The sequence below is a fragment of the Drosophila ficusphila genome, unplaced genomic scaffold, assembly GCF_018152265.1.
Source record: "Drosophila ficusphila isolate 14025-0441.05 unplaced genomic scaffold, ASM1815226v1 contig_414, whole genome shotgun sequence".
Classification (NCBI taxonomy): Eukaryota; Metazoa; Arthropoda; class Insecta; order Diptera; family Drosophilidae; genus Drosophila; species Drosophila ficusphila.
The window spans coordinates 12,283,491-12,297,659 of record NW_025064328.1 but is presented as its reverse complement, the minus strand read 5'-3'; the positions used below and the strand labels follow the sequence as shown (position 1 = coordinate 12,297,659).

At 38.1% G+C, this 14,169-nt stretch overlaps 6 protein-coding genes across 12 annotated transcripts; 2 read left to right on the top strand and 4 right to left on the bottom strand.

Annotated features, from left to right (window-relative positions):
• Positions 1-9: 9 nt before the first annotated feature.
• Positions 10-6,150, bottom strand: LOC108096962 (cilia- and flagella-associated protein 61). 5 transcript variants are annotated; one of them, XM_017198933.1, is made up of 14 exons: positions 5,857-6,150; positions 5,481-5,795; positions 4,746-5,048; positions 4,581-4,688; positions 4,022-4,149; positions 3,678-3,958; positions 2,582-3,139; positions 2,241-2,524; positions 1,822-2,058; positions 1,185-1,753; positions 963-1,126; positions 655-903; positions 387-596; positions 10-326 (listed from the first exon to the last, which is right to left on the bottom strand). In XM_017198933.1, the coding sequence occupies exons 1-14, from the start codon at positions 6,123-6,125 to the stop codon at positions 96-98; spliced, it is 3,906 nt and encodes a 1,301-aa protein (XP_017054422.1). In that variant the 5' UTR covers positions 6,126-6,150; the 3' UTR covers positions 10-95. The 5 variants fall into 5 exon arrangements, with proteins under 5 accessions (XP_017054422.1, XP_017054424.1, XP_017054423.1 ...); XM_017198935.1 differs by lacking the exons at positions 4,746-5,048; positions 5,481-5,795; positions 5,857-6,150 and having other exon boundaries at positions 3,678-3,972; positions 4,577-4,686; XM_017198934.1 differs by lacking the exons at positions 4,746-5,048; positions 5,481-5,795; positions 5,857-6,150 and having other exon boundaries at positions 4,577-4,686.
• Positions 6,151-6,434: 284 nt separating this feature from the next.
• On the bottom strand, positions 6,435-7,297 carry LOC108096502. The gene is made up of 3 exons (XM_017198112.1): positions 7,169-7,297; positions 6,979-7,107; positions 6,435-6,833 (listed from the first exon to the last, which is right to left on the bottom strand). The coding sequence occupies exons 1-3, from the start codon at positions 7,295-7,297 to the stop codon at positions 6,435-6,437; spliced, it is 657 nt and encodes a 218-aa protein (XP_017053601.1).
• A 289-nt stretch (positions 7,298-7,586) lies between these two features.
• On the top strand, positions 7,587-8,322 carry LOC108096561 (general odorant-binding protein 66). The gene is made up of 3 exons (XM_017198253.1): positions 7,587-7,628; positions 7,694-8,042; positions 8,099-8,322. Exons 1-3 carry the CDS (start codon positions 7,587-7,589, stop codon positions 8,305-8,307), a joined length of 600 nt encoding a protein of 199 aa, XP_017053742.1. The 3' UTR covers positions 8,308-8,322.
• A 357-nt stretch (positions 8,323-8,679) lies between these two features.
• Positions 8,680-9,674, bottom strand: LOC108096560. 3 transcript variants are annotated; one of them, XM_017198251.1, is made up of 4 exons: positions 9,536-9,551; positions 9,423-9,477; positions 9,008-9,359; positions 8,680-8,949 (listed from the first exon to the last, which is right to left on the bottom strand). In XM_017198251.1, exons 3-4 carry the CDS (start codon positions 9,249-9,251, stop codon positions 8,738-8,740), a joined length of 456 nt encoding a protein of 151 aa, XP_017053740.1. In that variant the 5' UTR covers positions 9,252-9,359; positions 9,423-9,477; positions 9,536-9,551; the 3' UTR covers positions 8,680-8,737. The 3 variants fall into 3 exon arrangements, with proteins under 3 accessions (XP_017053740.1, XP_017053738.1, XP_017053739.1); XM_017198249.1 differs by lacking the exons at positions 9,423-9,477; positions 9,536-9,551 and adding an exon at positions 9,569-9,674; XM_017198250.1 differs by having other exon boundaries at positions 9,423-9,546.
• Positions 9,675-9,831: 157 nt separating this feature from the next.
• On the top strand, positions 9,832-13,726 carry LOC108096529 (dynein regulatory complex subunit 2). The gene is given in 6 exon segments (XM_017198212.2): positions 9,832-10,009; positions 10,011-10,055; positions 10,117-10,369; positions 10,777-11,000; positions 12,380-12,958; positions 13,236-13,726. Coding segments are annotated over 6 exon segments (1,599 nt in total). The 5' UTR covers positions 9,832-9,913; the 3' UTR covers positions 13,638-13,726.
• On the bottom strand, positions 10,995-11,998 carry LOC108096976 (odorant-binding protein 59a). Its single transcript, XM_017198955.2, has 2 exons — positions 11,636-11,998; positions 10,995-11,258 (listed from the first exon to the last, which is right to left on the bottom strand). The coding sequence occupies exons 1-2, from the start codon at positions 11,996-11,998 to the stop codon at positions 11,013-11,015; spliced, it is 609 nt and encodes a 202-aa protein (XP_017054444.1). The 3' UTR covers positions 10,995-11,012.
• Positions 13,727-14,169: the final 443 nt, after the last annotated feature.

Below are 14,169 nucleotides of genomic sequence, written 5' to 3'. Positions count from 1 at the left end.
AAAATCAAATATTATTGGTTGAACGTGTATTTGAGTTTGGAGCACTGCACAAGGAAATCGGAAAGTACAGAAACGGATTGCTTCGATTCTGAAAACTAGCTTTCTGTAGAGTCGGATGAGTCATCCTGCGTCTCGGCCATCGCATTCCATTCTTGCTCCCATTCAGTCGAATCCGATTTGAGAAAGTCCTCGGGAAGGGCAAACTTATGCCGAAAGTCACGTCGATGCTCTCGAAGGAATGCCAGCAGCTTGATCTCCATGACTCGTTTGTTCAAAGTGATGAAATCCATATCGGTTATTTCTCCCAGAGCTCCACGATTAGGACGCTATAAAGTTGAATTCAAATTATACTTAAAGTTGGTTCAAGGAGATCATTTTCAACCTACAGATAATGTAGAAACAACCATAGGAGTTAGCAGTTCCTTGTTATCCGCCTGAAGATCTTCAAAGTTCTCGTGCAAAAGCAATTCGGTCCAGGGTTCTTGGAAATATTTCAGAAATGAGCTAATGGTTTTGGCCTTATAGCGAGCCTTGAGATTGTTCAAGAGCAGTTCATGCTTGCCACAAAAATGCTGCAGGAAGTCCAAGTGGCACTCCTAAGCGAGGCTTTATTTATTAAATAAAATAAAAGGAAAATAGGTTAGGTGATATTACCAATTTAGTTACAACCACTATCTCATCCACCATCATTCGCGTGGACAATCCCACCCTGCAAAAGGTGTTATCCTTGTAAGTAGTTAAACTGCAAATGCCCATGACAGGCAATTCGGAGTTGAGATATCTTCGCGGCATCGTCACTTTGGTAATAAAATACCGAAGTGGCAGGATGGCCTGGAAAAGAAGAGGCTCAGAGAAACGCTCCTCAAAATCTTTCAAGGGAGCAATGCCAATATGGTGTAAAAGCTGTAAATAATCAGGTACTTATAGGGAATTCAAATTTTTAGTTTTACAACTTCGTCTACCTTTCTTGCAACCTCTCGATCACTGGCAAATTTGTATTGGTAATTCGGAAAGTCTCGGATTTTGATATATTTACCAGCGGCATAAATATCGGGATCATTGGTTTGATATTTATTATTTACCAGAATTTCATTGCCTTCTACCTCGATGTCGGAACTTACTATCCCTGAAAAAAAGTATTTAATAAATTATAAAAACTAGTAGCTTTGAGTAATGTAATTTACATTTACGGTGCCTTTGGTGGAGATGTCCCTCCTCAAAGGAAATAAATATATCGCACTCGAAGGTCGCCTGCTTTCTACTGGGAAAGTGCTGAAAAACCACATCCATTATAAAATCAGTTGTTTGGTGCAAGTTGTAGTGGTGAAAGTTGTAGTCCGTGATCATGGTGATCCCCTTATCCGTGAGAATATCATCTAGGATGAGCTGCAGATTCTTGTCCCAGTACGGATTCTTCTCCTTGGCATCCGCATCCTTGCCGGTAAATCGATGCGGCTGGACGAATACAATCCTCGAGCAATCTACTCCATGGGTAATCAAAAACGCGATGCATTCGTAGGTGGACAAGTTATTGCCATAAACCAGGATCAAATAGGTTCGCGGCACATCTTCCAGGAGTGCTCGCACCTTATAGAAAAGCAGAAACTTGTTCAGTCGGAAGTTGATTTCAACAAAGTTGCAGGGACGAGCCTTGACCTCTGTCGGAAGTCGGGTTGAAAAACTACGGTCGCACATTATGAACAAGGTGTCATAGTGAATCTCGCAAGTTTCCAGCTTCACGATTTTTTTCTCCCTGTTAATTAAAAAAAAATAATGTTAGTCAATAAATATATGTATTTTGGGACTTTGAGACTTTTCTACCTGTTAACAAATTGCACCCTTCCGGGCACAAAATGCACCCAATATCGCAGATCCAGTCGCACACAGCAATCCCTAATGAAACAGGAATCGTTCTGGTAGGAAAGGTAGCAGCCCAGAGTGTTTGTGCAATAGGGACACTTGAAAAGACTGTCGTAATCCGCTTCCACAACACCCGCTCGGCAAATCACAGTCACTTGGAACCAGCTGAGGCATGTAAAGTTATCCGAGTTTTTGTGGCTGCCAAAAAAAGTTAAAAAATATAATTATATAAGTCAATAGGCAACTAAATAAAGAGTAATGTTCAGTTCAGTGCCAAATGGTATTCGGCATGTAGGCTCAAAATTAAATAATGAGAGTTTTTCAGCTAATTTAGAAATTTATGCAAAATAATTTAATATTATTTCGAAATTTACACTTACTCCTTGCAATTCCATTGAAAAACTAGCTGTCGCAGAAAAGCTTTCGCAGTTGGACTAAAGCCAATGATGACCAGTTTCCTGCTGTTGGTGAACCACTTAACCGGATTGAGTTTATGCCGATAGACGATTAAATGGTCCTTGGAGAAATTGGGACTTGGCAGATTTATTCTGGTCTTTGGCTTCTTTGGCTCCTTGTAGAGTCGGAAAAAAACCGGAGCCTTTTTTATGGCCTTGGGCTCCACGACCATCATCATTCTCCTCAAGTCATTGGTGTATCTATAACCCTGCAGAATAAAATTGCTTAACAGAACTGTAATTATGCTCAGTAAATATGGAGTTACATTGAATGCACTGATGAAGAAAAAGTCATAAAAGTTTGTCTTCCTGGCCAAATCCCTGAAGATCAGATCGGCGCTAACCAGGAATAATGGATGCAATCGCAGAGAAATGATTTCAGCTCTTCGTCCACTCAAATGACTATCGTGCTCGGGCAGGTGGTAATGATTGAAAAGTTGAGAATGATTGAGGAATGGACGGAGCACCACAAACCCAATCGGAGTATTTTGATGGACGGCTTTCGTGGAGTTCCCACAACGAATGGTGAACACTGCGAAGTCACTGAGTTCGTTTTCCAGCACATCCTTCATAATGGCATCGAGGACATGAAGCTCTTGGTCCAATTCAGCTCTCTCATTTATTTTGGAGCAGTATGAAAAGCTACTGGATGTGGTTGTAGCCGAGTGCCTCTCCTTGGCCAAGCTTCCCAAGGCCAAATTGTGCACCACGGCTACGTCTTCCTTTCGCAGCTTGTACAGACTGATTTCCCCAAATATGGTACTTCGATGGGTAATATACACGTCGTCCAAATGGCCCACATTACTGGGACGTGAGACCACAGGCTGGGAAACAAAGAAAATAAAATCTTGGTTAAAAAATAAACATATTATTTTTAACACTTATTGTTATTCAAAAAAAACCCGTTATTTATGTAAGATAATGGGATTATAATCAATAGTTTATTTAGATAGATATATGGATAAATGTTTACAAAAGGGTTCTCTACATTTTCGTTGATCCAAGACTCGCTTATATTTTTGAGTGATGGACAATCGCTGAAGACTGTTGAAAGATGGCTCATATCGATATGAATAGGCCAACTTCTGCTACTGCCATTACTTTACATTTAAGAAACCTCAAAAGCTAAGTGACTGTTTTATTACAGATAATTATGAAGGATATGGGAAAATTTATGTTTAAATCTGTATATACCTATTAACAAACAGTGGTTATAACATGGTTATAAAGTTTTAATAAATTAAATTTTTTTGTTTTAAATAAGCGTTTCAAAAATGTTGTAATTTTGTTTGTAAACAAAACTCAATACTTATACTTAATATTATATTTCATTTCATGAATCTCCAAGAGATATCGCTTTACCATAAAGTACTGCAACACCTCCAGAAAGCTCTTGTTGGCCTTGTGCTTCGCCTGGATGAGCACCATGCAGTAGTCCCGATCTGGATAAGCGCAGAACATGGCAACTATAGCGTTGAAGAGGCGTGGCAGCGGAAAATCCTCTCCGGTAACAATGCTTTTCAGTAAGAAAACATTCGAAGCCAAATCTATGGCCGCAGGACCTGCGGGCTCTTTTCCCACGGGATATATGAAATTGATTACGTTTTGCTCGTGACGCATATAGTAATCCGTGCTATGCAGTTCTAGATGAAGAAACCTTATTTACTTGGGATATTTTCAGCTTCGTTAGCAACAGTGTGACTCACTCTCTAAAATGTACTTGAACTTCGCGTACAGGCATTCCCTCATGTAGAATTTGTTTTCCGACGCCACGTTTGTATCCACAATTGTGCCGTGGATAGAGCTCACCTTCATTTTTCCAAGACTGGCCACGCTGAGGGAAAGAGGGAAAGGGGAAAGCAAATATATTCCTTGATATTTTTCCAAAACGTATAACAAAACCAACACGCAAAAGTGACCCAAAACTAGATTTCCAGGACCTACAACTTTGTCAATTTGAAGTGGCATACCTCTAAAAGTTTAATACTTTAACGAACTGCAATATAAGTTAGCTTTTTCATTTTTTGGCAGATTTTTTTGTAATTTTTTATGATATAAGGGTATAATAAATACACAATTTATACAGTTAATAACATATAAGTTATGTTCTGCTTAAACGAAAATTTAAAAGGCCTTCCGATTCTTATGGTTTCTATAAATCATTTATTTTTATATTAGCTTATTTTAAAATACGAAAATTTAAAACATTTTTAAAAATAAAAAATATTAAGTTTTATACAAATATTTTCTGTAGGACTTACCTACCTCATGCCGCTATCAATTCTTTGCAGACCACCCAGAATTGTCATGGCATCCAGATCATCTAAAGCATCAGCGGTAAACATACTGGCGTCTCCTCTCCGCTGAACAGATCTGCAAGATATATATTTTAAAGTGTTCCTTTATCCACTGAATGATCCTTTAACATACGATACAGTCAGGATTTCGTAATGGAACGATTTCCCATCTGTAGGTTTCACCAGGTTGCCGAACTGTTCCATCTCGTAGTTGCGCACATAGAACAGGATATCGATATCCGTGGTCAACCAAAGGAAGACATCCAACTTGGTTTCCTCGCACTCGTTGGTGCTTTCGGCCACTACCAATAAACTCTTCTCACTGTCGGGATCCTGATACATTACCTCCTCGGCTATATAGAAGTCACCCAGCTCCTCGCGCAGTTCGGGCATCTCGACTTCTTGCATAGCAACTATATCATCGTTGTCCTCTGGTCTTTATATAAAATCAATTAAATCAAGTAAATAAAAAGGTAAATAATATAATTTTCCAAAGAAATAATAAATTGGCCCTTTTTTTAAAAAAAGTACAAAATTAAAGAAAAAAAATTTGAATTAAAGTTTGTGTTTGGGGGAAAAAAATAAAATTATATAAAAATTTCAGAATCATATTCATATGTAATTTTAAATTTTAAAGGTTTATTATTTTCAATAGATATACAGTTCTTTTCTTATCTTTTTGAAGCGCTATATGATTCCAAGAATAGCACTATTACTTATAATCATTTGTAGTATGAAGAAAATCTTTAGGGTTGATGACTTTATCAAAAAGGTTGAAAAGGACATGTAATATTCTTTTTCTGTATTATTATTACACAAATAATGTCTAGATAATTGATTTCAGAAAATGTAATCTTTCAGAACTTACAGTGCTTTCCGGTAAGCCAGCTTCGGCAGCAGTTCGAATCGCTCGACAATATATAATGACTGCGTGTTGCTATTATTTTCCATGCTAAACTCATGCGGATAGTAGACACCAGAAATTTTTTGCAAGTCGTCAAATGTCTCATTAAAGTGGGTGGGCTGTCGCAGATTCGGAGTCCTCACAGCGATCAGATACCAAATCCTGTTCTCCCTATAAAACAGGTCCTTCATGATTTCAACAAACGCCGTGGGATATTCACTATCGTAGATGCAAAAGTTGATGAACAACGCATTTAGCCAGCTTATAGACAAGGACAAACTGAAGGCAAAAGAATATACATTAACGTATATAAAACAAATCGAGTTTATTTATCGAATACCAGTATCTAACGGACAGCCATTCCAACCAAGAATCGCTGGGCAGGGCACCGATAGAAGGGTAATTTCGGATCTCGGCGTAGGCCACCAAAGCGGAGGACTTCCTGCAAATGGCCAACAACCTGTAGGTCTGATATGAATGGAACAGGCACTCCTTGCCTCGGAATTTCGGCCGAATATTACCGAACCACTTGACGCTTGGCGAACGGATCAGCTTGTTGATGGCATCCAGGTCCGCCACTTCAGCCAAGCGAACGTCAAACTCATTCATCCCAAGCCAAAATCAGTGCGATTAAATTGTGTGTAATGTGTGACTAAAACTGAAAGACATACTGAGTTTATTTTTATTATATATTTATATTTACCATTTAAATTGAAATAAATGCAACACTTTGTTCTACTATACTTTTAAACATTTTTACCAGGTTTCAAGCCTCAAGAGATTTCTTGGCGATTCAAAATTATAAATGTACGAGAAATATAAAGTCGATGGGTAAAAATCATATTTATTTTCACATTTTTCACCTTTTGCTTCTTTAGACAAATTTCTTTAGGCATTCTTTATTGAAATATCAACATTTTAGAGAGGACTTTTTGTGGGCAGTGTTATTCCATCTATTTGATAACATTTGGATTTTGCCAATTCGCATTGATCCTTCGTTCCTGAACTGTTTGAACCCTCCCATCGGAAGTAGGGACACTCGTGCTTTTGATGATAGTCACTCATGCACATGAAAACCATCAGTAAGTAGGGACGACAAGCTCCCTTAAGAAGAACCATAGCCCCAGGACTTGACTTTAGAAGATTGTAGACACCAACTGCATCCTTTCGACAGGAATCGTACATTGCGATGTGGTATTCCTTCTCCTTCGGGCGATCCGCGTACATTTTTTCCGCATCTAGCTTCACCATTTTCATGTTAATGGTGTCACTCTTACCAATGTACTTCTTTTGCTTGTAAATACACTCCACAAAACACTGCGGAAAAAATGTAAAAAATTGTATCATTTAATATGAAAACTCCAAAATATATTAAAATATATAATTATATTATTAGAACAAGTTACTAAATTCTGAAACTGAAGTGTTACAGTCCTTAAATTTTTTTAAAATATGTACATACCGATAAAAATCGCAGGGTTTTACCAACATCAGTGTCCCCATCGGCCGGTAATTTTTGCGAGTGTATTACAAAGCATTTAACCAAGTCCTCTTCTTCGCCTATATAAAGCTCTGAGCAGCAGCCATTACGCTAAATTCAATTATAGAAATATATATATATATACTTTTTTTTAATGTTTTTAAAACTTAACCTTCTTATTGCATTTTTCCTCAGTTAAATCGCCAACAGAACTTTCCACTAAATCGGTTTCTTCCGAATCCTGTGCCTCTGAAATGGACACCAGAATTAAAACCATGAAACAACAACCTAACTTGACCATCTCTTAATAAATAAAATTTATTTACTCTTACCAAAATATTTATAAAATCATGTGCCCCCTTTATTTGAATAAATCAATTTCATATCAATTTGGATTGCTTAATTTATTGTGACAAATGTCAGTTATAATGGCTGAAATTAAGTGAGTGGAAAAAGACAAATCTTTTGGACAGTTCGAAGGTTATGCATTTGTTGAATTGACGGCGATTTCCTGTTTGCAGCCTAATGATTTATATGGCCCACTATAAAAGCAGTCGGAATAAATTTAATTTGGCAGTGAAAGCAGAACAATGAAGTGCATAATTCTGCTTAGTTTTGCCTGTCTGATTTGGGTGAGTTATTTTCATTAAATAATAAATAAATAAAAAATCCTTTTCTTTTATATTATATTTGTTAGTTTACCAGTGGAATAAAAATTGATTGTGAAAATCCAGAGGCGGTTAATGAAGAGCATATCCATTATTGCTGCAAACATCCCGATGGACACAATGATATAATCGAAGAGTGCGCCAAGGAAACTAACTTCATGCTGCCAAATCAAAATGAAGAGGCTTTGGTAGACATTACAGCAGATCGAGCAATTCAGGGAACTTGTTTTGGTAAATGTGTCTTTACCAAATTGAATCTCATAAAGGACAACGCCTTGGACATGGATGCTGTGAGGAAATATTTTGCTGCTAAGTTTGTTGATGATCCGGAGTACGTCAAGGAAATGATCAACGCCTTTGATCACTGTCATGGCAAAAGTATGTTGGAAGTATTGGGAGAAAGATATGGTAAAATTTAATCAAATTTTTTTAAGGTGAGGAGAACACATCCATGTTCCTTTCTAAACCTCTCTTCAAGCAAATGTCCCAGCACTTCTGCGATCCCAAGTCCAGTGTGGTTCTGGCCTGTGTGATCCGTCAGTTCTTCCACAATTGCCCCGCTGATCGTTGGTCCAAAACCAAGGAGTGCGAGGACACCTTGGCCTTTAGCAAGAAGTGTCAGAACTCGCTGGCCACTTTGTAATTGCTTGAGTAGCAGTTTTACCAATAAAGAGCATTATAATTACAAAATACTGGCATTTATTGTTGATAACTCTTTGTGTAATTATAAACTTAAAAACTCTAGGTTTTTCGACTTACTCTGGAACCTACATTTTTTGATTTCTTGTTAATTTACAATAAACTGATTCTTTTTTAAAATATTTAAAATTTTCAATTTGCTGTTTGTAATGCTCTGTTACGATATTGATATATTTCGCTTTATTTAGGGTACAGCAGTCAAGTATTTCCTCTTAGTCTTAATATTCTAGTAAAAATCTATTTACTTTATTCAATTAAATTATTAAATTATTCTATTCAATTATTTTTGCACATTCCATAAACCATTCTTTAACAATTGGGTGTCAGATATCTTTATTTTTGTTAAACACATTTGCTTTTGAATATACATACTTTTACATTGTTGTCAGCACATCTTTGCACTTCTTAGCAAAGGCCAAAGTTTCTACGCACTCGGTGGTGTTGGACCATCGATTCTTTGGGCAATTGTGAAAGAAATGGTAGATAACACATGACATTATAATGCTTGAGGTTGGTTTACAAAATTTGGAGGTGGCAAAGGCTCTAACAATTGGTAGCGACAAAAACTGCTCGGTGGCATCCTCAGCTAAAAATGGGAAAAAATTAATTTAATTCTAAACTTTTAGCCATAAAAACCAACTCACATTTTGAGTGACAACTTTCGTAGGCATTTAGCATTTCCGTTTCATACTCCGGATCTATTTTGTGGTATCTTTTGTAGTAGTGGCGCACCTTAGCCATATCCAGGGTATTATTCTCCATCAGATTATAATGATCGAAGACGCACTTGGCCCAACAAGTTCCAACCATTGCCTGATCTACTGTGACATCTTCAATGGCCTCTTCATTGGGATTCGGCAGTTTAAAGTTGGTTTGCTTGGCACACATTTCCGTGACATCATTGTGACCATCAGGATGTTTGCAGCAATGGTGAATGTTTTCCTCATGAATACGCTCCGTGTGTCGACAATGAATTCGGATAGCTAAAGGTCCTTCCTGAAAGATAATACAAATTATTTTACAACTGGTTTTGTATGCACTGACACGGGAGCTTAAAACCTTTAAGTGACCAACTTAATTTCTCCCAAACAAAACGGTTCTATCACAATACAAACTGCAAAATTAGAATGGAATATGAAACCTATGCAATTAAAAGTAAAATGGAATTATACATTTCAAGCGTTGTAACAAATACGAGCACATACCAAAAACTGCGATAGAACCACAAAAATCAGAATGCCAGTTCTCAACATGTTGACAGCTTTCCAGCGATTTGGCCTGCGTTTTATATGTCAAATGGTTCCACTTTGATGGACAGCCCTAATGGCGTTTTGCAATGTTCCGCATTAATTTAATTCGCATCCATTATTATGGCAACAAACTTAGCGACGGAGGGAAAAGTGGTTGGAGTTGTCATGGAAACGCCGGCAATCAAATCGTTATTTATTTTCCGAGGCGCGGCTTTTACTCGTTTAATTAGTCAGAGATTGGCCTTTTGAAATTCAATAAGTTTATTTTCGGCAAAAAAGGGAAACAAAAAAGCGAGAATCATGGGTAAAAAGGGTAAAGGTAAAGGAAATAAGCTGGCCAAAATGTCCGAAGAGGAAAGGGCCAGGTATTTGCAAATGAGAGCCGACCAGGAGGAGGGAGACGAGACGCCGCAAAATGCAGCTTATTTCCATGTACATGAAGGTATCAGTCTTGGTAATTTCAAGCCCATAAAAGTCACTTAGTGCCACTTTACTTCCAATAGAACAAACTGAAAAGGGAGGACGCCTTCGGTCGCTTGAATATGGCCAAAATCAATCAGGAGTGGCGCAGCATTTTGCGTCAGGTGAAGATCCAGGAGTTGCGCCGTGAAATTGTCGAGGTGGAGTCCTTCTTCCAGGAGGCTTTGAAGCGCAAGGATCAGGTCATCCATCGCCTGATTGCTCACATTGAGTCCACCGAGGACATGTACGCCAATTTGCAGCAGTCGCATATGGAAAACGTCACAACAATTGTTGGTGGGTTATTAAAAAAAATACAAAAAATCATAAAAGGCTAGGTATATTGAGTATATTTGAGCATATTTTGCATCAAAAATATCGGTTGAACATTTAAAAACTTTATAAGTCTGTCATAACTCAAAATACTAGAGGTTTAAACGGAGATAATAAGTTTTTAATTTAAAAAAATTAAAATTTTATTTATTGTAACACATCGATGCCACAAAAATTTTTAATAATTTTTCATTGTCTTTCACACAAGTATTCACAAGTATATTTTCATTATAATTTATAAAGAGAGATCTATTCAAATTTAGAATAATACAAGAAACTTTTAATTATTGTTTTTATGATTTTAACATTTAAGAACCTAACCGCACACCTTATAAATAAATAAATTTCCTTCCAAAACTTATTTATACCAGACACCCACAAAGGTCGCATTGAGTTCTTCCGAAGGATCTACGAGGACGACAAGCAGGCGGTGCTAAGCCAATGGGAACAGGACTCCACTGTTTTTAAGGAGATGCACGCCCAGAAGCAGCAACAACTGGAGTGCGTTTTCTACCAACTGGAGGAAAACACCGACGGCGGCATCAAGGACAACCACGAGCGCTTCCTCGACCGCTGCGAGGATCTAAAAAGTGGGGTAAGCTGGGGGCTAGGTGAAGAGCATGTTGCCGTGCTCCTCCCAATCCTCGCACTGCGCCTTCGCGTACTCCGACATGCACTGGACCAGTTCCCTGGACACCGAGCACTTGTTGTGCCTGCCCCTTCCACTGCTCTCCATGTACCGGAAGCACTGCATCACGGTGTCCGTGAAAAAGTTGCGAAGCTCCCGATCCCGCAGGTCCTTGGTCAGCATGTAGCTCACCTTGCGCCGATCCGGCATCCCGTTGCCATCGACCTGGGGTATAAAATAATAAGAAATTATAAGAAACATTAGTAAAAGAAATGTCACAAAATCATTAGAGATTTTAAACAACATGAATAGGTTCGTAAAAGTTGTCATATGCATAGTAGCATACTTTTAAGTTGTTTCTTAAGCTGTTAAACCTTTTAAAGATAGTTACATAACCTAAGAGCTTCAAATTAAATCTTTACGCGTTTGACACTTCTGGAAAATCAAACATCGCTATTAACAATGTAGTATTTAATATTTTTTGGAAGTCTTTAAACTATAAACTTTCATATTTTTGAACCCAGTTTAAGAGGTTTGGCACTTTCAATAAATTAGAATACATCTTAGTATTTGATTAGCTTTTCGACCAGGGTGAAACCTACCATGTTCATCTCCTCGAAAAAGCACTGGGCAACACACTGACCTCCATCGCCGCTTGTGTTGTTCCTGTTCTCCGACTGTTTGAGTCCCCTCTGCCTCCTGTTGCCATAACTAATCCTGCTATTCTGATTCCTATCCCGATCCTGCTCTTCATCCTGACTCCTTCCGAAGTCGTAGCCATATCCGTTTCCTTGTCTGCTCACACCTCGTCCTCGATCCTCGTCTTCGTCCTGGCGGTGCATACAGCTGCGAACGGTTCTCTTCAGCTCAGCCTCTCCAAATCCTTCTTGCGATCGGCATTTTAGTCCGCAAATGGAGCAGAAGCAGCAGGCCAGGCAAATCACAAGCCAAGTCAGTAGCTGCATTTTGGAAACTGAATGTAGGAGATGATAGTCGCACTTTATTTATAGTTCAGGAGCTTCACGTTTAAAGTCACAGAATGATTGACACACAATGATCCCATTAGCTTGTCAGGTTTTATTATATAAATTTCGTGCCGATTTGCTAAAAGTGTCTTTAAATGCCCTTCCACTGGTCTTTCTCAAAATACATGGAGCCTTTAATAATCTTATAGTTTCACAGAAAGTTTTCGAAATAAAACTAGTATTAATATAGTCATTGGAAATAATACAAAAAAATCAAATTACATTTAAATAATAAAAAATGCATTGTTCTTACAAGCTCCTGATTATTTTATAAAAGGTATCATGCATTGCAAATTAATTAATTAATTCCCACCATTTCAGATGCAACTTCAATTGGAACAAATCACCTCGAGGGGAGAGGCCAAACTGGAGAAGCTTTGGCAGGAGTATCAGGCTGTTTTGGCGGGTTACTGCCAGCACATCGAGGGTTTTTATGCAGAGTACGTGGATCTTAAGCAGCGAGATGAGGAAGCAGCCCACCAGATTAGTCAGCAAACCCACGAAATCGAGCACCTGGTTGACCAACTGGCCAATTTGCGTTTGGTCTCTGAAGAATTCTACATTAAGCAGCAGGGTCAATTGGAGCAAAGGCAAACTATTAAACAACAATTGACTGAGCGATTGAGGGAACTGCGTACTTGTGTGGAGCAAGAAGTATCCCGGGATCATCAAGCATTCAAGCTGATGTCCGTGGAGAGCTACAATGCCCTGGAATTCCTACAGGAAACTGTGGCCAAAGGTGAAACTCTGGTCCAACTTTCGGCGGTCTGTGCCAAGATGGAAACCCAAAGGGAAAGGATGTTTCAGCTACCGGAAATATCTAAGGAGATTATCGAAATACGCGAGATCGAAGATCAAGAAAGTTTAGCTTTATCTGATCCAGCCACAGATCTTTTAAAGGTAGGTTAGGAAATTACGCAATTGTGGTACAGAATTCAATGGAGTTTCCAAAAAAAACTTTATTTTTAATTAGTGCATCGTAATTATATGCAAAGGCTTTAACAAATTTGTATTTTACAGGCTTTATTGGATTATTCCTTTATATAATATGTCAAAAAGTCACTTGTTGTACACTTTTAATCTGAAAACATTTGATGAACACACACTTTGCATATTTTTGGCATTCAGTTTGTTGTTTGGTTATTTAATTTATATTTTTTATATTTTTCCCTTTTAGGACGAGGTCGCCTTAGTGCCCCAAATGGAAACCTTTTGGCGGCGGGTCAACAATGTTGCCGTGGATGTGGCCTGCCTCAAGCAGCAGAAGCGTCGCCTGGAGGCGGAAAACAGTCAGCTGAAGGCGCAGCTGCAGGAATACCTGGTGGATTTAAACATCGCCCATGGCTCCAACAGCCATATCCACAATTATCTGGCCCGGAGGCCCAAGAGTATGTCCGTGGACCGAGTGGCCCGTTTGCAACTGCAGCCGAAGCAGGTGAAAAGTGCCCTGCCCACCGGTCGCCGCCCACATGCGCCCACTTTTCACCTTCATCCGGGAAGAAATTTAGTGCCTGCCTTTGATGCCAATTTCTCCAATGTGGTGCGTTCAAGGAATCTGGTTAGGGGTAAAATGGATTAAGCTAAAAGCACATTAAAAAAATATTTTTAAAAAGTGTGAAAATTGAGTTAATCAGAGAAATTTTGATAGAAAAGTCTCATGTATTTGTACTTTTATACCACCCATTTGAACAATAGATATAAATCGAGTAATTTATGAACAGTTTTAACAACTTGAAAAAATGGATCTTATAGTATAAAGAAGCCAGTATTCTCAACATTGAACAATCAGTAATTTTTCTATCAAGTGTAAGGACTCGATAAAATTCGAATAATCATATCTATTTTTTAATAAATATACAAAATATGACAAATCAAATCCACAAAGAGTAAATTAGAAGTTAATCGAATATTTTTGTCATTTGTAAGAGCTTACAAACTATAAATAAATCATATCTTTTACAAACAAGAACTAAAGCATTAAGCATTAAAGCATTATACAATTTTTTAATGTGCGCATATGAGAATATAACCATAACTAAAGACCCGCGAAAATAAATTTAATTCAAAATTCAAGTCATCGTTGCCAGATCGTCGGAGACAGATGAATTGTG

What these genes read in the sequence shown, in the direction of transcription:
- LOC108096976 (XM_017198955.2), bottom strand. Translation starts at nt 11,998, where the DNA reads ATGCAGCTACTGACTTGGCTTGTGATTTGCCTGGCCTGCTGCTTCTGC. An exon ending in TTTTCGAGGAGATGAACATG is followed by an intron (nt 11,259 to 11,635) that starts GTAGGTTTCACC and finishes TTTATACCCCAG; the next exon opens with GTCGATGGCAACGGGATGCC.
- LOC108096561 (XM_017198253.1), top strand. Translation starts at nt 7,587, where the DNA reads ATGAAGTGCATAATTCTGCTTAGTTTTGCCTGTCTGATTTGG. An exon ending in GTTTTGCCTGTCTGATTTGG is followed by an intron (nt 7,629 to 7,693) that starts GTGAGTTATTTT and finishes TATATTTGTTAG; the next exon opens with TTTACCAGTGGAATAAAAAT. An exon ending in TGATCACTGTCATGGCAAAA is followed by an intron (nt 8,043 to 8,098) that starts GTATGTTGGAAG and finishes AATTTTTTTAAG; the next exon opens with GTGAGGAGAACACATCCATG.
- LOC108096962 (XM_017198933.1), bottom strand. Translation starts at nt 6,125, where the DNA reads ATGAATGAGTTTGACGTTCGCTTGGCTGAAGTGGCGGACCTGGATGCC. An exon ending in AGAATTGATAGCGGCATGAG is followed by an intron (nt 4,150 to 4,580) that starts GTAGGTAAGTCC and finishes TCTTTCCCTCAG; the next exon opens with CGTGGCCAGTCTTGGAAAAA. An exon ending in TGGTTGTTTCTACATTATCT is followed by an intron (nt 327 to 386) that starts GTAGGTTGAAAA and finishes TCAACTTTATAG; the next exon opens with CGTCCTAATCGTGGAGCTCT.
- LOC108096502 (XM_017198112.1), bottom strand. Translation starts at nt 7,297, where the DNA reads ATGGTCAAGTTAGGTTGTTGTTTCATGGTTTTAATTCTGGTGTCCATT. An exon ending in AGGAAAAATGCAATAAGAAG is followed by an intron (nt 7,108 to 7,168) that starts GTTAAGTTTTAA and finishes AATTGAATTTAG; the next exon opens with CGTAATGGCTGCTGCTCAGA. An exon ending in AAACCCTGCGATTTTTATCG is followed by an intron (nt 6,834 to 6,978) that starts GTATGTACATAT and finishes TTTTTTCCGCAG; the next exon opens with TGTTTTGTGGAGTGTATTTA.
- LOC108096560 (XM_017198249.1), bottom strand. Translation starts at nt 9,616, where the DNA reads ATGTTGAGAACTGGCATTCTGATTTTTGTGGTTCTATCGCAGTTTTTG. An exon ending in TGGTTCTATCGCAGTTTTTG is followed by an intron (nt 9,360 to 9,568) that starts GTATGTGCTCGT and finishes ATTATCTTTCAG; the next exon opens with GAAGGACCTTTAGCTATCCG. An exon ending in CGAAAGTTGTCACTCAAAAT is followed by an intron (nt 8,950 to 9,007) that starts GTGAGTTGGTTT and finishes TCCCATTTTTAG; the next exon opens with CTGAGGATGCCACCGAGCAG.